We start from the raw sequence: 24,292 nt of genomic DNA, 5'->3' as shown, positions 1-24,292 counted from the left end.
TGCGCTGGGAGCAAAGACTCTACCCTGATCGCCTTGGAACAATGTGCGAAAACCTGAGGCTTTTCCCAGAACTAGACATTCACAGATCGAGCACGTGTGCTAGGACAAAACTAGATATGAAACGAAGGCAAGAGACGCAAAACAAAATGTGACATCGAATTTCCGAAAGAATTAGCATGACCATTCAAATTTCCACGAAGATTTCATTCATCGGGCAGTATTCTGCCCAAGTCATGAACCATCTAAGAGGCTGTGATGGCATTTCAACACGCACATGATCATCCATCAATATGACTGCCGAACAGTACACATCTCTCATCCAACAACGAAGTTGCAAGCTGAAATTCCAAAGAAACCACAGAATAGAAATCGATCTGTAATTTCAGACAGATATCAGCATACCACTCAAAAGTTCTCTCAAGATTTCATTCAACCTGCAGTACTCGATCAAATTCATGAACCATCTAAGACTGAAGTTTCATTATCAGAACTCATCACGCATCATGACCATCCATACGTACGAGTCACCAAACAAGACATCTACCATTAACAGCCAAACTGCGAAGAACTGAAAATCCTAAGAAACTCAGAAGAAACAAACAGACGGGCACACACATCACTGCCCTTCGCCGTAGCCTTGAGCATCCGGGATCGTCGCAGAGGTCATAGCTGAGGAGGCGCAGTCGCCGAAGGGTCCCCCAACACCGCAGGTGCCGTTCACCTGGATGGTGGAGGCGACGGCCACGGATGCGGCGAGGTTAGCGAAGTGGAGGCGGGGGAACGGGACGTAGATACCGTGGACAGCGACGCGCGAATTGATCACCACGTTAGGTTCCTTCAGGGGTACGTAGTTGATCAGAACCTCGTTGGAAGCGGAGCCCGCGCCGTGCGTGATGACGAGCTTCTGGTCCTCGCCGGCCATGGTGGGGAGTATGGTGCCGGGGCGGAGGCGCAAGAGGTCGGCGCGGGAGAGGCGGTACCCGGGGACGATGTGAAAGCGCACCGACGAGACGTAGTCGTGGCCTCCTCCGGTGAAGATGGCTTGGTCGTCGAGCGCGAACACCGTCAGGTTCGCGAACTTCTCCAGCTCGGTGAACTTGACGCGCATGGCCAGGGACACGAAGCCGAAGCCGCCGTCGCGGAGGCGGGATATGGCCTCGCGGATCATGATGCGCACGACGGAGGCGGCAGTAGCAGCGGAGGTGGCGGCCGATTTGGCGGTCAGGTGGTGGCGGCGGTGGTGGTGGTGCGAGCCTTCGAAGCAGGTGTGGGAGAGCGGCGGCAAGAAGCCGTGGAGGCCGTGCACGACGTAGCGGCCGTCGTTGTAGAGCTCAGGGTGGGAGACCTCGACGCCGTCGACGTAGAGGCTGGCGTGGTGGATGGCGAACGGCCCCTTCTCGGAGGCGACGTTGAGGCAGAAGCCTACTGACGCCGACGGGAGCTTCACGGTGGGCGCGGCGGCGAGCTCGGAGTAGGGGAAGTAGCCGAGGGCGATGTGCTCCAGGAGGAGGTGGTGGCGCGAGCACCCGGGGCAGGAGGCCTGGAGGAAGACGTCGGGGGCCGCGAAGACGGTGATGGCCCCGGGCCACCTCGCGACCGACGGCGAATCGTCGAGGAGCGCCGCTGCTGACGCCATTTCATTGTACCCCAGCGACGTGAGGACCCTCGCGAGCTGCTGCAGCCCGAGGTAGTCGCCGGAGGCCACCAACCCCGCCGCGCTGGCGTGGATGGGAAGCGGAGGGCTCATCGCCGCCGCGCTGTAGGGGGTGGGGAGTGGAAGTGTCGTCGTTCCGGCAGCCGGTTCGTCGACGGGTGGAGGAGCCGCCTCCTCCGACTCCGCTTGCGGCTGCGGCTGCGGCTGGGCCAGGGAGGCCAGATCCGGGGCGGCGATGAAGGAAGGAGGCGGTGAGGGTGCTTGGGGTGAGTCGAGCAGCGTGGGATCCGCCGCCGAAGCGGCCGCGCCCATCGCTGCCATGGCCTCTTCACCGGAGGGAGCCTGAGCGGCCACGAAGGTGAAGGGGTCGAGGACGAGCAGCGACTGGCCCTCCTCTGACTCGAGGTGGTTTTGGTGCATGGAGGGGGCAGTGTTGATGCGGGCTGTGGCCGTCATCATCGGGGAGCGGTGGTGGTGGCCGTGGTGGTGGAGGTGCGCGTGGGTGCTCGCCGGCGAGGTCTGGTGGGAGGCGGCGGCGGCGGAGAGGAGCGGCGCAAGTGGAAGGATCAGAGGGACGATGAGGAGGAGGGGCACGTGGAACGGAGCCATTGGCAACGGGTTGTAGGTGGAGAGGAGTGGCAATGGCTGCCGAAACGGAGTGGGTTGGAGGTGTTTATATAGCCGGAATGGAACGGGAGACGGCGCTTGTGACGGTGCTGTGCCCGTGGCGTTCAAATGAGACGAATTGACGAGAGTGCCCCTGACGTATGCTTGGTCTCCAAGAACAACTTGCCAGGCTTGTGGGGCCATGGAATCTTCTCTTTTTTGCAGAAAAACTCACGGATTTTTTCCGTGAAATCAAATGCCCTTAGATATCCCTTTAGTTTGTTTTTAGTTATGCCTTCATATATTTAGCAAAAGTTCAAATGTGATGTGGATGAGAGCGTAGGTGTTCAGTAACATAAAAAATTGACCAAAGCCAGATAATACACTATGTGTAGCTACGGATCTATCCGGGGGCTTCAATTTTTGGGCATGGAGAAGAGGATGAAGAAGAGAGAGTATCCCTCTACTTCTAGCTTTGAATAACTGACGATATGCTATATGTTATGGAACAGTAGCGTTACGATACTAATGAATTATCGTAGGGCTAAAGTTGGACTTATTACCATTGAATAGCACAATAGTGGTGCTATGTGGCCCCTGGCAACTCAAGATGGATGATGCTCGGTTCCCATCCGTAGAGCATGCACATATATACTGAGTTGTCAGTTGAGAGAGATATCGCTAATATATAGCTGTTATGGTACATCGCCACTCACATTTTTTAGTCTAGACGTAAAATCGTGTAAGATGTAACGTTTCATAATTTCTCTATTCTACTTTCCCTTGGCTCGGCTGACTTGGCCCCCCGTCGTGGAGCCAACCTGTCCAGGATCGATCTCGTAACATCGCACCCTATTATAAGAGCTCTATAGAAGGCTTCAAGGAAGAGGTACTGGTGTTAAAAAAAATTAAAGAAGCACACTCCCGTGTTGAAGGAGCAGAGCAACAGGAGTAGGGGCACGCGGAACGGTGCCATTGGCAACGGGTTGTAGGTGAAGAGGAGTGACGATGGCTGCCGAAACGGAGTGGGTTGGAGGTGTTTATATGGCCGGAATGGAACGGGAGACGCCGCTTGGGATGGCGTTGTTCTCGTGATGCTCAAATGAGAACGCCCCCTGATGCATGCAGGGCTCTTTGGGGCCATGGAATCTTTTAAAAAAAAAAAAACTTGATATATTTTTCTTGAAAGTTGTAAATTGAAGGGCTTGAGTTGCCTAATTTTTTCTAATCTTATGGAGTAGGCAAACACTACAGTTGCTCATACAAAGTATTTGGAAGCTTCACCTGAAAAAAAAAAAAGAATCTTAGAGCAAGGTAGATGTTATTAGAGAGAGAGAAGACGCATTGGAATTCTCAAATGAATTGTAAACTTTAGATTTGTCCACATGTTAAAATTCCTAAAAGATTGAAGGAAACTTTTGTGTCTTCAAATTCCTTTGAAACGATTCTACAATCCAAACAATCCTTTTCCTTTCAATCTAATTCCTTCATTTTCCCCTTCGTTCCAAGTGGCCCTCATGGTGTATCGCGCGCATTCACGATACTATAAGTTCTTCAAAATCCAAACTCATCACAGAATCATTCACGGGAAGTTCTTTTTTTATTAGCTATTTTTCTTTGAGAGAGAGAGAGAGTGCGCGCGTGTGTCATTTAGTTACAAAACCTATAAGCTTAGAAAAAGAAATAAAAATTATGTAGTGAAAAAGAAAATTATTTATGCTTTAAATATATACTGAATCATATACATGTATTAGTTTGATTCATATACGTTTTGATCAACTATTAAAATTTTATATCATGAGTAGGCAACTCAACCAAAATCATAATAGATTTACCTTGCATGCGTGTTATGCTTTGCCTGTTTGATGTGATGATCTTAAGCTACACAGTGTTTTTAGTCTATTATCTTAGTAAAAATTTTATTTTTTTATTTTTCATTATGAATTTTAGCTATTGATTAATTATATTTTACATGGACTCTTTATTTAGGTATTTAATTTTTATAATAATTTAATTTTTTTATAAGACTATATTTGATATGGATCTTTTTCTTTTCTAACCTCAATTTTAATTATTAATAATTTTATTTGGACTTTTTATTTAGATATTTTGCTTTTCAAACAGTATGAAAATCAAACTACTAATTTTCCATAATTTTTAATTTCGAATTTAGATATTTATTAATCGTATTTGATATGGACTCTTTGATTTCTGAATTTAGCTATTTATTAGTCGTATTTAATATGAGCTCTTTGGTTTAATTTAGACCATTAGATGTTCGAAATAATAAATGTTCTAGATTTTTTTCTTTTTACAATTAATGTGGTAATTTGTGACTTAAAAATGGATGTAATGTTTTTTTAAATAATAATAGATAGATAGTCATGTGAAATGCGGCTACGTTTAGCCCACATTACACAAGCCTAAAAATAGGGGACCACTAATCAGCGCACGTGAGGATGTGAACTCGCGCCGCGCTCCGACAGGAAAACGACAACGCCCACCAGCGAACTCGCGCCGCGCCTCCCGCCTTGGATGAAGTCATCGGCCCGACTGGCATGTGGCCCAGGTGGAAGCATGCGCTGTTGGGCAAACCGCGAGCCGTGGCTCAGCTTGCTTCCGGAGCAGGCCGCGGGGGTGAAGCCCACATGGCGTTGTTGGGCAACTCAAAACTTATCTACAAAATTTAAAATAAAAACTTGTCATGCAAAACTTATCCAAAAAATTTGTAACGAAAATTTATCATAAAACTTATAACAAAAATTTATTCATAAAACTTTTAACAAAAACTTACCAACAAAACTTGTAAAAAAAACTTATCCCCAAACTTTAGTGTAAGGCATAATAATAATTCAATAAATATCGTACTTTAGTGTAACGCATAATAATACAATCCTATAATACAATCTTACGTACATAATCTTAATTAGACTACCTATATCTAATTTTTGCACGCACATATACTTTATTTTCTTAACCTAATACTAAAATAATGTAATACAAAGATTTCTATGTAAAATAAACATTTACAAACGATAAATTATTATTTTTACTCCCTAATTAAATCTAAATACACATAGATAGATAGATATACATCTAAAAACACAATTATAAAAAAATATTACCCCAATAATTCTTCTTTCTCCTTCCCTTCTCCTTCCTCCTCCTCCTCCCTTCTTCCTCCTCCATTCCTCCTCCCTTCTTCCTCTTTTCTCTTCTCTCTTCTCCTCTCTGCTGGCATGCACCCTCTTTGCTTGCTCGTGCGACTCACGGAAGTCAAAAGAGATGGCGCAGCCGTGTAGGTGCAGGGGTGGGGTGATAAGGGGCTCGGATTTTTCGCCGTCCCATTCGGTAAAAATACAGTTTTCGTCGTACGGTTTGACGATAACTATTTTTTGTCAAACCGTATGACGAAAATTACCTCGAAACTGCAACTGTGCACCCTATGCCTTCCGTCGGCGCCACGTCACTTATTTTCGTCATACGGTTTAGCGAAAATTAGTTGTCGTCCTACCGTATAACGAAAATATATTTTCGCCAAATCGTTGAACGAATATGTATTATTTTTGAAATTTCCTCATTTTCGATATTATTTCCGTAATATCCGTACATAAAAATAATATTAAAAAAATTCTTTACTTCTTGTGCAACCCCACCATAGGTTGCAGCAAGCGAAAAGTGGACCTGGTGTAGGCAGTCATCACAAGCTGGTGTGCCTCTTCTTCTACGCCACACCACAGGAGCTTCACGACACGGGAGTGCAAGCTGCTGCATGCGCATCGTCCGAGACGTGCACGACTGGGTGTCAGGTCTCCAGGCTCCAGCATAGTGGGAGTGCAAGGGTGAAAGACGACCACGAACATGCAGCTCCACCACAGGCGCTCGCTCCTGTTCGACGATTTGCAACTGATCCTGATTCCGTGATGGTTTGCCATGGTGGGTTCCTGAATGCTTGGTTAAGTTTCAGACCATTTTAAACTGCCATGCAACTGACGACAATTAATTCTAGGATTGCCCATTACTGCAATGTCGATGAGTACTTGGTGATGGTAACAACGAATTTGCATAGTACATAAGACACAAGAAAGAAAGTTGCAACAGACTGTCGTGTAAGCATACCAAATTGTCATGAGAAAAAGTAATATCGACTCATGTACATACTTTTCTGCTTGCTTTGTGTAAGGCACCTCTTACAACATATAGAGTCCAAGTCCCAACGAGAAAAAAAACCCCCCCCGAAAACAACACAAAAAGAACAGCCTAACAGTTCGTCCGATCACATGGATTGACCAAGCTTTCTTGAAATAGAATGGGTACAAACTTCTTGCTTTGGATGTGCTTCCCTAAACAGTAAATAGTTTGTATCTCCCCCGTCTTAGGGTCGTAGTAGCCCAACGCCCTTCCCGTGCTTAGCAATATCCTTCCATCTTTTGGATCTATGGCTATTGGTGTCACTAACTCTGGAGAGTACTCTGGCGAGAACCTCCCAAGCTCTATATGATACTTCATGGACCACAAGCCAGTGTCTTTCATTGCCCATATCTCAATGGCGCTCATGCGCACGTACGAGAATACCATGCAAACCAGCCCTTGGAGCTCAACGATGGACACACGCTCGCTGTTGCCATGGCTGAGCGGTGGCCCTTGCAAGACCTCGAATTCGAGGGTGCTGACATCTAGCGCGATGATTTCATGACCCAACGATCGTTGCCCGAGCTTACCATCTACCATCCAGTAAAACTTGCCGTTCGTGTAGGCAGGAGCCATGTCCGCTATTGGTCTCTGCGGGGGGTCTAAATACTCCCAGTACCTGCCTTCGACGTACCGAATCTCGCACTCTAGTTTGTAATCCCGTGTTGCCAAGTTCCTCTCCTTGTATGTCATACGCACTAGGACATGCATACCCACCTGGATATCATACCCAAGGCCGAGGCGACCAGCGAACATTGTATCTTCCTTGTAGTCCAACGACCTCATTGCAATGTCCATGTATATGGTATTTGGCCTCAGCTCTCTATTATCATCACCCAGTGGTAGGGCCTTGTAGTAACCAGTGACAGGATTGCACACAAAGTCATAGCACATGAAGCTCCCTGCGTTGAGCCCGTGGCAAGGCTTCGAGCAAACAACTCTTGAACCGTTATCTATTAAGGGCGGCACGTCTGATGTGTTCATGAAATTCTCCATGGATTTAAAACTGTGGGGTTTGCCATCGGTGAACATGACCTTAGGGCTTCTATTTAGGTTGGCATTGTATAGATGTGTATCGACAAAGTAGTCGCCCTTGATCGTGGCACGCCAATCCTGGCACACCTGGTTCAAGCGCCCGACCATGCGTGCTGGAAGCCATGAGAGGACGTTGAACCAAGCGTAAGCAGATGGTGATGATAAGATGATCTCCTCGCTCGTGCGGCCCAACGACACGAGGCTCTCCTCAAAGAACCCCATGGTGGAGAATTGGCCATCATGTTGCACGCCTTCCATCAAAATCTCTGGGTTACCGCCATTGCTAGCATCCACGACAAACAATTTGCAAGAAGATGTGCCAAACATAATCTTGTTCGCCTGAGCGCTACTATCAGGACACACAGCAAGTGGTTCGATCCATTCACATCCCAATGATGTGCGCTCAACATCGGTCATGATCCCCCAGTCAATGCAGAGGAGTTTCTCCCAACAAGCTTTAGATGCATAATAATAATCTCTTAGCAGCCATATTTCGTAGCGGTCTCCAGGCATTGGATTCACTTGTCTTGAATGATAAGCGCATAAACATCCATCTAGCTCTGTTAGGTCGAAACGAGTAAACTCCGGTGGGGGCGTCAATGTACCAAAAGTCTCATCTGTGACATTGAAGGTGGTAATTATGCCACCTTGTCCGACGAAGTGCAGGTTCCCATTGCATAGCACGGCTCCTTGGGTGCCCCTAACTCGAAGGCGGCACACGGGCGGCTCTGTGGCAGCAGGCCTCCAGTACGTGGACTTGTCGAGAGTGAAGACCTCACAGACCGTGGCTTCGCGAGGCTCGCCGAGCCAGTACATGCGCACTACTTTATACTGCTTGGTCGCCGAGCAGCAGCCCATGCCGTAGGACACGAACGTGCGGGGGGCGTACCCAACCGTCTTGAATGGTGTTCTGTCAGGCAGAGTCAAGAGCTCCCCGGTGGAAGGGTTCCAAACATAGTGCGTGAAGTACTCGACGCAGCGAAGGAGGACGAGGCCATGGCAGGATCTGTTGATAGGGAAGACGTTCCCCAGTGGGAATTTTGAGGAACTCAAGATCTCCTCGACCGGACCACCGGGTTGGTCGCAAGCGTAGAAGTCCTCGCAACACCCAGCTTGTCTGATGAAAAGCCTCCGGCCGTGGCGCCCGGCTCGCCGGGAGTGGAGGTCGCGGAAGGCGGGGGACGCGATGAGGTCGCGCCACGGCCGCGACACGCACCGGAAGCGGAGTAGGGACTTGGCCGGCAGGCGGGCGAGGATCTCCTCCACTATCTCGTCGGGCAGCGCGGAGGCGGCTGCCGCGCCATTGCTCCTCCCGCTGCTCGCCGCGGCATCCATGCCTTTCTTCGTGACCGGATCGCTTGCCTGATCGATCGGCACTAGACGTAGTACGAGCTAGTTTTCCTCGCCAAATCGGTGCGCCACTTGCATCGAGGGCTCCGCTTAAATAGGCACGGACCGGGTCCGACTTCCCACGGGACTCGACCGTGTAGTCCGAGTCGAAGACGAAGCAAATGCTGAGATGCATGCAGGCCATACAAAATCGGAAGCCCGCAGCTGTGCACGTTGCCGGAATTTTCTTTATTTTTATATTCTAATATTTGCAAAAATACACGATCATTTAAAAATATCGTACATCTAGTCTACTGTCATCCGTTAAATGAACGACACTAAGATATTACAATTTCTACTGGTGATAATTTTTAAAAATAAAGGTGTCACCCATTTAATAGACGATATCTTTAAAAAATCAAAAAATATTGTGTTCTGTTGCCCTCAAGATTCAAAACAATATCGAAACCATCATGAAAAATTATGAAAAAAAATATATTGTAGAGGATTCTATAATCTATCTCTAAAAAAATTCAACTCAAACAATAACTTTGTACAATGAGAAACAAAAGGATAAATTTTATTGTACGCAGTCTAAAATCATAGTTTTGTCTGATTTTTTTTAAGATAGATTATAGAATCCTCTACGACATACTTTTTTTTTCAGAATTGTTCATGATAATTTCGATATTGTTTTGAATTTTGAAGTAATAGAACACAGTGTTTATTGATTTTTTAAAAGTGTCGCCCGTTGAATAGGTGACACATTTATTTTTTTAAAAGGTGTCGCATGTCGGAAGGGCGATAATTTGTTATCGCTCATCTAACGAACGATAGTAGATTAGATGTGCAATAGTAGACTAGATGTGCAATATTTTGAAATAATTGTGTACTTTTACAGATATAAAAATATAAAAATAAAGAAAATTCCACGTTGCCGTCGTCCGAGTCGGGCTCGTGCGAGTCGACTTGGCTGGGCTAGACTTTTCGTTTTAGGGATGGCTAGACCTTGCTATTCAAGCAGGCCAATGGGGCCCTATTGTCAGGAAAGCCTTTTGGGGCCCACTTCTAGAATCCTCCGACGAACCCCCGAGTCCAAGTCCCAAAAGCGCATCGTCTCAAAAAAGAAACAAAAAAAAAAAATCCCCAAAGCGCATAAACCCCGCAGCCCGACGCGATTCTGGCGGCCGGCGCACGTCTTCGAGAGGGACTCCTCGAGCGAGTTCGAAACTTCGAGTCCCCTCCTCCCATCAGGGCAAGCGATGGTGGTGATCGAGCCGGAGCCGGAGCAGGAGTTGGAGGAGGCGGCACGCCCCTCGTCTCCGGTGCCCGAGGAGCAGGTGGCGGCCGCGGCCGGCGGGGAGGCGCCGAGGGCGGAGGAAGAGGATGATGCCTTCGAGGACGCGCTCACCGACGAGCAGCTGCGAGAGGTAGTGCCCCGAGCGCCCCAAATCCTTATCACCTTTCCCCTGTCCGGTTGCCGATCGCGGTGATCAAATCAAATCTGGGGCTCAGTTGCGAGGTGCTTGAATTAGCTCATTCTAGGTTAACTGATTGCTTGATTCGTGCGTTGAGGTGGAGTAACAGAGTATTCCGCTGATAGTCTGTTTGGTTACAGTAGATTTGGTTGCGCGTAGTGATGGACCCCTCAGTTTCCCCTACTTATTATCAACAACTGGAGGATGGTGCTACGCTTAGTACTTTGTGTCTGACAAGCGTCTTCATGACTTCCACTGATCACACGTCGTCATGTTCTCTAATTTGCTGGGTCCTTTTGATGTCCTTACGAAGAAATTGTGTATTGCTGCCTTCGTTCATGTATGATTGCAATAGTTGAACCTGCTGTCAAGTTCAATTCTCAGAATGCAACCTTAGGTTCGGTTTTGTGATATGTTTATACCATGGTTATATTATGGGAATGATCAGTTGTCTGTTATAATAAGTGCAGTAAGGTGGGTTGAAACTAGATGCAATAAAGGCTAACTAGCTGCTAGACAATTATGTGTATCCATTTGAGATATACAAAGCTGATGTGGATGGCTGGTACAACTGATTCTTGAAATTTAATTCCTTTTGCAAAATAATAAGCACTGAGATCTTGTCTGTAGCAACTGCTAAAGTTTTGCAGCAAAACTAGGTGGGAATGACTGAACAACCAAATGTGATGTTTTAGTGTGGTATTGGGCTGGCAGTAACTGACAGTACACCGTAAACTGCATAGCGATTCGCCATCATTTTGCCACCTGTTGGAACTGTTGCTTGAATCTCATTATTTTGTTTTAAGTTACTTTCTTTAGTTTGGGACCGGAATATTTTTCTTGCATCCTGCTTGAGAGATTTGTTGCATTCTGGTTAGTGATTTCTCTTTCTACTTTCTGTAGAAAGCTAGAAGCCAAGCAAATGATGCAAAAACAGAAGGAAACAAACTTTTTGGTGCTGGACAGTATGAGGAAGCATTATCGCAATATGAAATAGCATTGCAAATTGCTGCTGAGCTGGAATCTGCTGAAGATATATGCTCTGCATGCCATTCAAATCGTGCTGTATGCTTTTTGAAATTGGTAAGCCATTTTTCTGATAGGACCTTAACTTTGGTGGACATAAAGTATCCATACTTGTGCGGCATGATTGCTCCTTTAGTCATTGTTGTGAAAGTCCAATAGTGCCATAGTAGTTATGTATATTACAAGAAGATGACGCCCTACTATCACCACAGTTATCCTTTTAGCTCTTGATAGCTTTTAACTCTTCTTGACCTACAGTGGGCCTTTCCTTACTTTCTCGTATAAACTTGCCAACAAACACACCGTTTAGAATTATGCTGCCTAAAGTTGGTAGACTAGGGCAGGTTTATCTGGTGTTTGGTTGTTGAAATCTTTTATCGTTGCTCCTAGTTTTGCTAAAACATTGTGCTTGATTAGTCTAAAGTTCAAATGGTTTGTCCTCTTGACCTTTGTCTTGTAATTATTTACTTAGACTGACACATCTGTTGAATAAACTCATTTTTTGTCTCATTAGTAAGCAAACCCCAATACTGACTGTGTTTTTAGGGGAAATACGACGAAACAATTAAAGAATGCACAAAAGCACTTGAGCTGAATCCATCGTACTTGAAAGCCTTGCTCCGGAGGGCCGAAGCACATGAAAAGCTCGAACACTATGATGAAGCTATTTCTGGTTAGATTTTTTTTCTTCTCCATAATGTGCATTTGATCTGTGTCAATTTCACATTATTGTTTTTCAAATAAATGTGCATCATTTCTGAAGTTCATTGGTTCTGATTGCTGTCAATTTATTCCTATTCACAGATATGAAAAAGGTTATTGAGTTTGATCCTTCAAATCAAGAAGCCAGGAGATCACTGTTCCGACTTGAGCCCCTAGCAGCTGAGAAAAGGGAAAAGATGAAGGAAGAAATGATTGGTAATATGCTGCACTTTTTCCCATGTATCTCAAGTAGCGTTATCGACACTCACGATCTCATTGTAGCAAGCTGTAGACAGCTTGTATGTAAAATGAATTTTTTTTCCTATGATGCCTGTTAGTTTTAGAAGTCATGCAGAACAGTGTTATCTACTTACCAGAACAGTCAGTGATGAAATCTGAAGTGCTTAGGATGTAGTATGTGCAAGGAACATGCCGAAGTTTTACATTGCTCATACAGCTTCCTCTGAACAAAATGAATTGCTTAATATCCTCTTTTTTCATTAGGACTTGCCCGATCAATGTTGATTATCTCATGGGCTGTTCTGCTTACTGATCTAGTAGTATTTATGTTTCTTTTGGTGTACCCTTTTCCTTATTGCTATTAATGGACACATGTTATCTGTTGCAGGAAAGATGAAAGATTTGGGGAACTCTCTGCTGGGCCACTTCGGAATGAGTGTTGACAATTTTAAAGCTGTTAAAGATCCAAACACAGGCTCATACTCCATTTCTTTCCAGAAGTAACACAAGGTGAAGAAATACATGGATGAATATGGCTGGGAGGCATATTTCAGTTAATGGATTCACTGGGTTCTCATGGTAATTGTTCAAGGAGCTTCTATACCACATACTTGGTCCACATTCAAATAGAATCCTGCAAATTGATTTGAAGACAGAGCATCAATATGAGCAGTTCTGGATTATTTTGTTTGCACTTGGTGCATGTCAGAGATGATTACTCGAGTGTGAGCTTGTACGATACACCCTTTCTACTCAGGCATTTTCCTGAATATAACGTTTTCTTGTCATGAAACTGTTTCTTGTGTCTGTTGTGACAGTGCCTTCACTGTTAGAGAATTGCACTTGCAGACTCTTTAAATTTTCCCGGTCGATGGCCTTACGTAATTTGTGAGTGTCTGCACCCAACCCGTACCTCCCTTGGAAAGCGTCACGACCTGACGCTTATTCATTTACAGCATGCTAGTCAAGAAGAGCTGATCTTATTGGCCTTCTGAAGCTTTGGAGCATACAGCCACCATTACCAGGCTCCATCTTCTGCATAGCAACGTCATCTTCTAAGCTTATCCTGTAAAAGCTGTTTTGTAACCCGAGCCTGGATTCGTAGCTTTCGTAACAAACCTGGGCGGTAGAATTTTGTCTGAAAACGATGTTTTAAAACCTGAAAAGAAAAGCACCACTAGAGGAAAACAAATCTTACTTTCGAGATGTTTATGTGATGCACAGGAGTTGATCAAAAGTGAGATAAGAGAGACTTAACTGAAAACGAAACCAGAATTAGTCAATATCCATGAAGCTTGATCTTAGATGTCTCACATACTTAGATTGGAGCATCTAAGCAGCATAGCAATACCGATTGCATGGCTAGAACCAATCAGGGTTCTTCTGAACCTGAACTCCTGAAAAATCTCATGAAAGCATCACCAACAGTCATGTTTTTTGAAAACAAGATATTGCAAGTTCGGATATTATATGGAATTAGTTACAAGGACCATCAACATTACTGAAACCAACAAAAAAAAACTTGCCTATTATAACTACAGGAGATTTACAAAGCACTGGACTGCCCCTTGCCAATGGTATCGTAGTATTACTACGAATGTATGACAAAGCCCAGAGTAAAACTACATGAAGAAACTACCATAGTACTCGATCATGCTACCATGTAAGTTTTCATGGTTCGCTACTTCACCAAGGCGCACGCGCGTCGGCCGCCAGTGCAGTGGGCGGGGCGCGCACCGTCGCCTTCGAACCACCGCATCCTGACCCGGACCGCGACGTCGAAGGTCAGCGAGATGGAGGCATTGGCGTCAAGGCCCGTGGCCGAGACGGAGTCGATGGAGACGAAGGGGTCCATCCGCATGAAGTAGACGACGAGGCCGAGGGCAGCGCACGTAAGGAGCAAGGTGAACAGGCAGCCCACGGAACACCCGCCGCGGGCTGGCGCGGTGTGCGTTGGGAGGATGGCGCCCGCCGGCGCCGGCGTTGGGGTTCGCGCGAGGTGGCTTCGAGCCGCGCACGGTGCCGCCGCACATGGAGATGGACGCGCGATTTGCGTAGTTGCACCACGTTTTGCGTATGACGCGGGGGTGCGGCCTCTTGCCCTTTCGTAAGCATCGCGAAGAAGTTTTCCATGCGGATTGGGATTTTGATATATTTCCATAGGAGGAATTGTTTGTTTAAAGGATCTGTCTACAAATCAGGTTGCTGAAATTTGAAAAAAAAAAATCTTTCACTTTTAAATGGTGTGGACTACCTTAAGATTCGTGCTGCTGCTAACCCGAATAGCTTACTACTCTCGGCTCAAGCTAAACCTGAGCACAGCCGCACAGGCACAGCACGCTAAGCAGTCACCCCCGTACCCATCCTTCCGCTACATGCACTACCCAACACAACCTCGCCGGCGCCGGCGAGGACCACCCGCCCCTACCTTCAACCATGACTATCAGTGGCACCCCCCATTCCTTCGCCGCTGACCTTTCACCATCTCCTGCCACCAACTTCTTTCTTCCTTGCTTGCTCACCAGGAGCGTGCCTGCCCTTCCCCTTCACCAGGAGCAGTCCAACGATCGACGAAGCCATCAACTCTAACGTTGGGATCGAGTGAACCTCGAATTTTAACCTCACTTGAATCCTAACCTCGGTCGCTGTTGTTATCGCACTTTCAACGCAGCAGAAAGAAATTAAATACAAAAATAATGTGATTTTTTAAATCCAAAAAGTTTATATACTTCATCCACCTCGCAATATTTGTCCAAAATCTCCGTCCGTAGACCATATGAGTTCTAAAATCAAGTGAAAACTAATGAAACTGAATCATGTTGTTCCAAAATCCAAAAGTAGACAAAATAGACTGTATTTATCAAAATAGATAATATATTATTGTATCTATAAATTTAGTATACGTATTTAACACATCATTTACCAAAAATGATAAACCCTTAGTGCCCGTGGAATGAACAGTAGCCACATTAATTAAATTTAGTTTTCACTCTCCTTCAAAATGGTGGTCTTATGTTACTCTAAAAATTATATATATTTTTATATATTTCATAATTCAGGTGCAACCTATTTTAATTCAATTCACCCAAAAATCCTTTGTATATTTAAACTAAAATTCTAAAAAAAACTATTTTTATAACTTCTAAAAATTGTTAGTACCTCAAATAAATTCCAAAAATCTGATAAAATTCATTAACATTCTTATTATGTGATGGATTAATTTATAAAATTATTTCCAGCCCTAGGTTATATGATAAAAGTGAGTTCTTTTTTAATGCCCTATTTATATGTATTTTTTTATTTTATGTGATATTTTTTTTTAATTTAATTTGAATTCAAACAAAATTCAACTATCTTATTATTTTTATTCCGTTAACATACTAACATTTTAACTACATTTTTAAGAATGCCTAAGCGCATGTGTCTTGAACGGTGCAAACTAGGGATAAAATAATAAGATAGTTCAACCTTTTTTTAATGAGATGTCGAATATATATATTATATTTGTAAATACGATTATATATTATCTATTTTTATAATATACGATGTATACATTATTTATTTTTGGATTTTGGCCTGGAGAGTGGAAGTCTTTTACAGAGACGCACGTGTAAATGGCGAATTGTTTGCACGAAGTAGCCATTTGCACACAATCCCATACTCCCCCTGTCGCGTGCCTGTACGGGGCGGGCGTGCCCACGGATCGTCGTGGCAGCATTTGAACAGTGAGTGCTTGTCACTTCCCTCCTACGGAAGCAAAGCGCAGTCCAAGACTTCGAGGCGAAGGAAGCAAATGCAAGAATGCAACCCCCGACGGGAGTGCCCCACTCCCACCTGCGCGTCAAGCCCGAGGGAAGCATGCGATTTCCAACGCGCAGCCGTGCGCACACGCCGCCGCCCCGCCACGTCCAATCAGCAACAGTGATGCGGTGACGTCGGGTTCATGCCCATTTTTTCGTGTGCGTGAATTTTATAGGATTTTTATAAGATTTTATTTTCGTTATTTATCTCGTAATTTAATAATTATATTAAAAAAAGAAAGACAATAGATACATACTAATATGAAAAGAAAATCTTTTATATGACAAGCTCTATAAAATTAAAATTTACTTCCCGTTCAGCTTGCTGCCTTTCTCTCCTCTCCTGTCGTGCTCGTGCACGGTAAAACGGTGCGTGGAGTGGGCGTGGGTGACGGGCGCGCGACGAGCTGAATGAATCAGCCGGACGCCGCGCGCGCAGCCCGGCCGCTTCGGCCATCTCTACACGGGGAGCTCGCTCCGGCGCCTCATCGTCGGGGGCAGACTGGGCATGGATGTACTTATGTATTGCTTGCACTTCGATGAGCTTTTTTGAGCATGTGCTGCGCGCTTTGGCCCAAAGCGCGATCTGATGCTCGATCATATCATTGCCCACTTCATGCTTAATGAGCCGTGGTATCGGCCTCTTGGGCGCCCTTCTGCAATATGACAAAAGGTGTTCTTATAGTATGCAATGCACGCACGGTCCCTTTTACACCGCCATTCTCCCAAGCAAAAGCTAGATTCTGAAGTGCCGTTTTGCTACTCTTTCAGGACAACTGTAGGTTGGTTAGGAGTGAAGTTTGATTCGAACTTCAGCAGTCTAATTGAACGGATGTGATAGTCTGTATCTGTTCATATAGCCGGATCTTTTGTTAGTATCATAAAATTATTTTTATACGAATAACTAATCATAATCTTAATTTTTGTATTTAATCATGCGATCTCAAATTTAGTTAAATAAATAAAAACGCAACTCAGCATAAATAGTCTTGCATCCGCTTAGTCTGCTTCCTCTCAATCTATTTATATAATTTATATAGACAACAGAAAATACGAGCAAATAATTACAACCAAACTTGTGCAGGCGCAGCAGCCAGTCCAGTACACACAACACCGCACCCGAGCCACGGAAAGAACCAACCACGACGCAGACCAGCACTGGAAAAGCCGCGGGAACCAAGGCCCGAAGAGGTGGTGCGCTGCGCACTGCACCGCACCCCGCGCGGGCAGGCGCGGCGCCCGACAAGACCCGCGCGCCTTCCAACTTCCACAGACCCCGTGCCCCTGCCGTGCTGCAGCGCGCAGCCCCGGCCGCGATCAGGGTCGGGTCGGGTCGGGTCGGGTCAAATCACCACTCGGCACCGTCCGCATCAGCCAAAATCACATCGAACCATCCGTCACAAGCATTCGATTTCCCTCCGCGCCGTGGACTCGTGGTAGCTGCGCATTCGCGACGTCCCCAGCCTCCTCCGTCTTTACCTGTTGGCGCTGCCTTTTCACCTCACCGTCTCCCGCTTTGGTGGACGCGCGGGCGATGGCGTCGGCGTCGGCGGGATGGGCGTGGATGGCGGAGGTGGCGGGCGAGGAGTTGGCGAAGCTGGAGGCCGCGCACCCCGGCCGCTTCGGCCCGCTCAAGGCCGAGCTCGAGCGCCTCGTCGCCGAGCCCGGCTGGGACGACGCTGCCGCGTTCCCGCTCGTCTCACCGCACGGCGGCGCCACTACCGCCGCCGCCGCCGCCGCCACCTCATCCTCTCCCTCCTCATCCCAGCCTGCTCCTCCACCTGCGGGTCCCCTGTCCACCCAAGGTTCGTTTCCCACGTGCCTCCATTGCATGGTACCCTTCTGTGCCGTACACGATGGAGCAGCAGTGGTCACTCACTCACTCACCATGCGAGGTCATGGAATTTCGCAGAGTCCTCGACCCGAAAGAGGAAGCCTGGAGTCGGCGACGACGGCGGCGTGCGCGAGCGGGAGGAGCGCAAGCGGAGGAGGATGAGGATGAGCGCGCCGTCCGGAGGGAAGAAGGACAGGGCGGAGATGGCCATCGAGCGCGCCGAGCGGTGCCTGGAGAGGATCCGCGCCATCAAGCGGAGCTTGCTCGCCGCTTGGATTCACTGATTGGAAGGAAGGGGTGGGTGAAGATACCAAGGGAAGAAGGAAAGGGAAATCAAATCGGCTTTATGTTCGATTCGATAAAAAAAATAAGACACGTTAAAATATAGTTTAGAATCTGACTTATATTCAAAGTACTTTATTTGGTAAAAAAAATTAGACACTGATTGATATCCTCTTTGTTGTATACTCCGATGTCATTTGCTTTTGCTAATGGGAAAGTCAAAAGTGGGCATCTGTTGGTTTCACTCGAAGACTTGGTGGTGCAAAAAAGAGAGTTGCGCTTGTATGCTGGGCCACAAATTTAGCTGAACTACACAGGTATTAAAGCATGTTATGAGCCTATTTGCAACTGCAATACTCCACGCCATTCTGACACTGGATTGGTGATGGATTCATTCAAATAATTTTATCCAGTACTAGCGTGCTGCTGGATATGGAGATCCTTGCAGGTTGCAGCAACTCCGGCTAGAACCATGCCACATTGCCAGCAAAAGAAAATCAACGACTACTCGACTACTGGAAATTTCGAGTTAAATTTTAATTATATTTACTATATAAAACACGAATTGATTCTCGAATCACATCTTCCTCTACTCTCCTTTTATCTAATAAAAACTCTTAAAATTTAAATAATTAACCTACTTTTGATATTCATCCTCTAACCTCTTTGTCTCATTACCGGCTACGGATATTTGATCCGTTTTACTAATAAAAAAATAGTGGATAATCTCATTCTCTTTTTTCAGATCACATCTAAAATCAAACTACAATATCGCTCTTGATATATTCGTTCGGCATCGTTACCATGACACATTCACATCTATGTACCTTAAGTGTAACATCATGAGTTTTTAACATTTAGATTATACCAAAATTCACTGTTTAAAAAATCTAATTATTTAAACCAACCTAAAATATACATATATACATGTATGTGCATACTCAAATATATTATTATTGGGATGTCTTATAGTATAGTTCAGCAAGGGAGGGTGATTGAAGTGTCTTGGTATAATTTGCTCCTCCGTTTGCAAATACTTGGAGGCTGAGCATATTGTGTGGGCATAGTGTACAATCACTGTAGATTGTAAATTTATTCGAATAGCCATATCCACGGTTATAGGCATACAAAACAATGATCTCAGTTGGTTACACTCGGGGCATGTATATATCTTTAATGAGTGAGTGTGTGGACTAGATGTTCATATGATGAGGTTACTGCTTCAATTTGTCAAGAACTGAGTAGTACTAAAAGTACACATGACATATTGATAGGGACTGCGGAGTGAGATGTAGCCCCTCCTAGAACCGAAAACTCCATATATATCTTATTACCTTATTTAATCTATTTCAAAGTTAACAGTAGAGAAATAACTGGATATCAGTATGAAAACTGTTTTACGCTTAAAATTAAATCAGCTTTATCCTTAAGTTATCCTTTATATATATATCAATCTCTTGAAGCAGTACATGACTTGATGAGTAACTTCTGTACTTATTCTTACTATCATTTAGATGAGCAGATGGATGTCGATTCGTGGGAGTTGAAAGCGTAGATTGTTATCCCGCCGTGCTTTTATTGATCAGTTGATCAGGTTTGTAATGTATTGTATGGTTTAAAGATATTTTGTAATCATGTAGCCTTGAACTTATTATATATGATGTATGACTGTGATAACATAAATGTTGTAAGGATTAATACAGGGACATCTGAGATCCAAGTTGAGAATCTTTTATTGAGTTTATGATTAATATTAATATGTCCAATATTTATATTTTTATTGTAACCCACTACACTTAGCTATAGTAACGACGTATAAAATTGGACCAGAAAAAGGTGAACTAAAAACAGGGGGGAAAATGAGACAAACTTATCACTTTGGGCCTCTGCTGATGAGGCTGAGCCGGAAAATCAGACGGGCCGCCTGGGCCTAAAGATAACGGAAGCCCAAAAGTTTATTCCTTGCTTTACGTATTCGCTATAGCCGATACGGCTTGTCGACCCACTTCAACCCTCGTAAGCACACGGTGACCCACTGACCCTGGTTGGCCCGGCCATCGCGCTGCTCCGACGGCCATCGAGCGCAAACCGTCTTGCTCCCAGCCGCGCGGCCGCAGAGGCAGATGCCTGGAAAAGAACCCCCGAGAAGGTGAGGAGGGTATCCAGCGGAAAGGGGTGGGGAGAAGAGATGGTCTGGGCGCTGACCCCCGTCGACACCGTGCGTGGTGCGCCGCCGCCCTCTCCTGTGCAAAAAATTACCCTCCTATTCCGCAGTGTTCTTGTACGTCTTGCTCGTTGGATTTGTGAATGTTTTGTTGCTGTATTTTGCAGGGACGCAGAAGTGCTACATCTTTGCCGCCGGGACGTACAAGGTCGGCCGCAAAGGTGCCTCCTTGGGCCTCCCTTTGCATTTCTTTTGCAGTTTCTTTCTGTTAATTTGTGTGGTAATGAGCTAGTTTTCGTTAGCATTTGGCGTGTCCCGTTTCACGGAACGAAGATTAGGATTCTGAATTTGTGAATTTGTGATATGTCGATTCCTAGGATCAAAATGGTTATGTGAACTAGGAAAGGGTTTTTGCTACTCACTAGACCAGCAATGGGGAAGAACAAGAATATTCTTTTTTGCTTAAGTTTAATTTTTCTCCTATTCATACTTGATCTAGTTCACGAATTTCTTGATTGAGGTTGATGATCTCTTCTACAGATTGCGATGTCATTGTTCAAACGGACACATCTATATCCCGAGTCCATGCGGAAATTACGATTGAAAAGATGGTTGCCTGGGATCCACATTGTGGTGCACCTGCCAGTCCTTCATATGTTCGTGTAGTTGACCGCTCAAAGTATGGCACGTTTGTCAACAAAGTACAGGGGACCCAGGGCAGTAGGCTACATAAAGATGAAGATGTGATGCTTGGTGATGGGGATACTGTGACTTTTGGAACTGGAAACGCAACCTTCAGGTGAGCACAAGTCAAAATATGACATCCGTATGCTAATGTCTTTGCTTATTATGCATCTTTTGATTAGCACATGTCACTATGTATAAGAATGTTGATCAATACGAGCCATTATCTTTGGCATTATTGTTGAATTGAGCATGCATATTTGTGATCCTTTGGTGCGGTAGTTGGATGCATACGTTTTACTTAGTTCTGTTTTCCATCTTGCAGGTTGTCATTTGTCCCCATTGTGGTCTTTTTTCATGGCAGAAAGTCAGCTCGAATTGATCCATCATTGCAGGCTGTCATGACATCAATTGGTTAGTTGTGATCTACACTTCTATTCTGTAGTGGAAGTACTTCTAGTTCATTAGCAAGCTTATGTTCTTTTTCATGATTGTTGCTGCTGAGCGCCTATAAATGAGAACCTTCTATTCTCTTTGTACACTAATGATGTCCAGCAATTTTTTTTGTAAGGTGCATATGCTACTCGTAAGTGGAGTGATGAATGTACACACGTTCTTATTGATGAATCATGTCCGTTGACACCTGAGCTCCTCGATGCAGTTGTGGAAAAGAAGCAGATCATATTTGGAGACTGGTTTAAGGTACTTCCTTCATATTTCTTATATGCTCGGTGTTTAATTGCTGTATTTTAAATCAGTGAATTAATTTATTTTTCTATGTGGATGAAGACTTATGTGAATTAGCTAACTGCATAATAGTGAGTCGAAAAGGTCATGGGTGGATCATATAGAATATAGATGGTCCTGAAAAGCTAAAAAAGTAATGGTTTTTTTTTTTCTTCAAACTGAATTAGCATTAAACACCTAGTTCACTGGTGACATTTTAACCTTTCTTATTCATACACACATCTCAAGTTGAGTTTTGTTTATTTCATCTGTTTCAGGCGATGGCTGAGAAGAACATTCACACTGAAATCCCTTCTTGTACACAGTAAGTTGTGGGCAACCCTTCTATGCCTGATGATATAGTTTGTATAGATCCTTGCATCAATTCGTGCTTGCTCAAAATCATAGACAGTGAAGTATTGCTGGAACTTGATCCAGATACATTCCAAACTTGACTCTTGATGGGACAGTAATCAAGATGGTGGAGGTCAAGATCATTCAGAATAGCCTAGCAGGCTATACTTTTATCCTGGGATCAATAGATAAGGTGGTGTTTGTTTCTTTTATAGAAAGAAAGAAATCATTAGGCACTCCAATGTTGACTAATGTTATTCAAGTGCAGTATAAATTTGGAGAGAAACTCCATGCATTACTGGAATCAACAGGAGCAAAATATCTCCATATCGACGATTTTTGTGCTAACAGCCAGGTAAGTGCTGGTGAAACTATGTTATGAATGTTGTCTTTAGAAAACATGGAATATGTTGTTTGTTTCCTCTATTGGGCTTGTAGCGAAAAGTGAAGTTTTCCCTACTGATTTATGCCATTGGACTTTTGCTTTGGTTATTATGGTTGATTGTTTCATTGCCTTTAGTGCCACAATCATTGTTACCTTGTAATTTACAGGACTCGGGAGCTGGAGATACTGATCAACAAATTCTTGTAGTTCCAGCAAGATATCCTTTGGAATTCAGCAAGATACGTGCACTGTTTCCTTTGTCAAAGATCAGTGATGTTAAGCTATTTGCTGCTATGTTGTCTGGTCGCTTGGAAGCTACTGCTATTGAACCACCTGCATGTAAGTATTAAAAATTCAATTCATTTGTTGCTAGTCTTAGAATTTTCTGTTCCGTTACCTCCATAGTTTATTTACCTTCTTTGGTGTCCTTTTTCATCATAACTATGTTATTTCCCTGCTCTGTAAATTTAACTGTTCCCTTTATTCGATTTCTGACAGACATTGTGACATCCTCAAATTCGACGGATGAAACTATTGTGGCGGATTCTGATGCTGAAATTGAGACTGCAACTTCTGTTCCTACTGTTGCTGCTAGCAAGCCTCAACATCAGGTTGAGCATATCTCTGATGATATAAAGGAAACCACAAATACAACCAGTGAAGATGCTGTAACTTTGGGAGGAACAAAGGCCAATGTTAATCGTCAAAAAGACCCAGAGAAAGTTGAAGTATCAAAAACTATAGAGGATGATGTTAAGGTCACAGAGAAAACAACAATATATAGGTTCAAAGCTAGAGATGAAGATGTTCGTGTTATAAACAAGGTGCCAAAGGATAAAAACTTGGACACGTGCAGGGATGGGACTTGTGATGTCATATTTAGTCAGGATCTGGTTGTCAAAAGCTTCCCTCGTTCAGCTCCTGCTACATCAACAGAAGTTGGTGGCATTAACTTCAAACGCTTTAGAAAGGTATATTCTATAACAATTGATCATGAATCTTTTTGGCACAAAGAACTTAATGGCAGCTTCTTTAATTACGGGGCTCTGACCTTTTACTTTAGAGGGAAACAGTATCTGGTAACAGCTTCAAGGACCTTGTTCCATTTGCACGAGAACCATACAGGCAAGAGCCAGAAAGACTTCCAGTGAATTTTGAAGTTTATCAGTAGCTAGATACCAAAGTCCACTGAATTTCGTTTTCTTTCTGCAGAGAATCTGACCATGAACGCGGCACATTAATCGATTTCATGCGGGAGGAGAAGCAGCGGAAACAAATGGAAGCCATTGCAGAGGACCTCTTCAACAATGCAAAGGTGCCTCGTTACACCTTATGCATACTCCCTAAACTTGTCATGTGCATACTTTAACCTTGTTATAATAATGGAATTTCAGTCGAAGAAAAGGGCAGCTGCTGGCAGTTCGATTCAGACCCTACTTACCGGCCGCAGATGAAAGCCAGGAGAAAATCACCAGTATATGTGCTCCGACTGATTCTTTGTTCGGAGGTCTAGAGAACTGCATGTTTATTTGCTAACCAAAGCAACGGCTATCTTCGTGGTCCCTTCAATTCTCCAATTTACTGAAGATTTTCTGGAGGCAAGAGAAGCCGGCGTTTCTCCCAGGGTTCTTTTCTCACCACGGCTAGAGAAGGTGGTTTAGTGTAGGTAAAGATAGGAAAGGCTGTGTTAGATATGAACTGTATCTGAGGGCAAGTCACCTCTGATTTTGTCATTGCATGTTGGATATGTTTAACATGATCTTCCAGAATTTGAGCAATTATCAGTTCTCACTTCTCATGGC

At 44.6% G+C, this 24,292-nt stretch overlaps 4 protein-coding genes across 4 annotated transcripts; 3 read left to right on the top strand and 1 right to left on the bottom strand.

The window, feature by feature from the left end:
• Positions 1–407: 407 nt before the first annotated feature.
• Positions 408–2,287, bottom strand: LOC133907548 (uncharacterized). Its single transcript, XM_062349609.1, has one exon. The coding sequence runs from the start codon at positions 2,261–2,263 to the stop codon at positions 617–619; it is 1,647 nt and encodes a 548-aa protein (XP_062205593.1). The 5' UTR covers positions 2,264–2,287; the 3' UTR covers positions 408–616.
• A 7,655-nt stretch (positions 2,288–9,942) lies between these two features.
• LOC133907821 (uncharacterized) lies at positions 9,943–13,123 on the top strand. Its single transcript, XM_062349917.1, has 5 exons — positions 9,943–10,245; positions 11,197–11,376; positions 11,866–11,992; positions 12,124–12,237; positions 12,650–13,123. Exons 1-5 carry the CDS (start codon positions 10,078–10,080, stop codon positions 12,763–12,765), a joined length of 705 nt encoding a protein of 234 aa, XP_062205901.1. The 5' UTR covers positions 9,943–10,077; the 3' UTR covers positions 12,766–13,123.
• Positions 13,124–17,139: 4,016 nt separating this feature from the next.
• Positions 17,140–18,421, top strand: LOC133907517 (uncharacterized). Its single transcript, XM_062349571.1, has 2 exons — positions 17,140–17,866; positions 17,974–18,421. Exons 1-2 carry the CDS (start codon positions 17,596–17,598, stop codon positions 18,177–18,179), a joined length of 477 nt encoding a protein of 158 aa, XP_062205555.1. The 5' UTR covers positions 17,140–17,595; the 3' UTR covers positions 18,180–18,421.
• A 1,768-nt stretch (positions 18,422–20,189) lies between these two features.
• On the top strand, positions 20,190–24,288 carry LOC133907399 (nibrin homolog). The gene is made up of 13 exons (XM_062349432.1): positions 20,190–20,402; positions 20,509–20,562; positions 20,882–21,140; positions 21,351–21,439; positions 21,597–21,727; positions 22,030–22,076; positions 22,190–22,298; positions 22,374–22,460; positions 22,658–22,829; positions 22,989–23,461; positions 23,554–23,615; positions 23,703–23,805; positions 23,885–24,288. Exons 1-13 carry the CDS (start codon positions 20,366–20,368, stop codon positions 23,942–23,944), a joined length of 1,683 nt encoding a protein of 560 aa, XP_062205416.1. The 5' UTR covers positions 20,190–20,365; the 3' UTR covers positions 23,945–24,288.
• The last annotated feature ends 4 nt before the right edge of the window (positions 24,289–24,292 follow it).

The sequence above is a fragment of the Phragmites australis genome, chromosome 24 (genome assembly GCF_958298935.1).
Source record: "Phragmites australis chromosome 24, lpPhrAust1.1, whole genome shotgun sequence".
NCBI classification, from domain to species: domain Eukaryota; kingdom Viridiplantae; phylum Streptophyta; class Magnoliopsida; order Poales; family Poaceae; genus Phragmites; species Phragmites australis.
The sequence above is the reverse complement of the archived record's forward strand: the minus strand, read 5'-3'. Positions and strand labels throughout refer to the sequence as shown.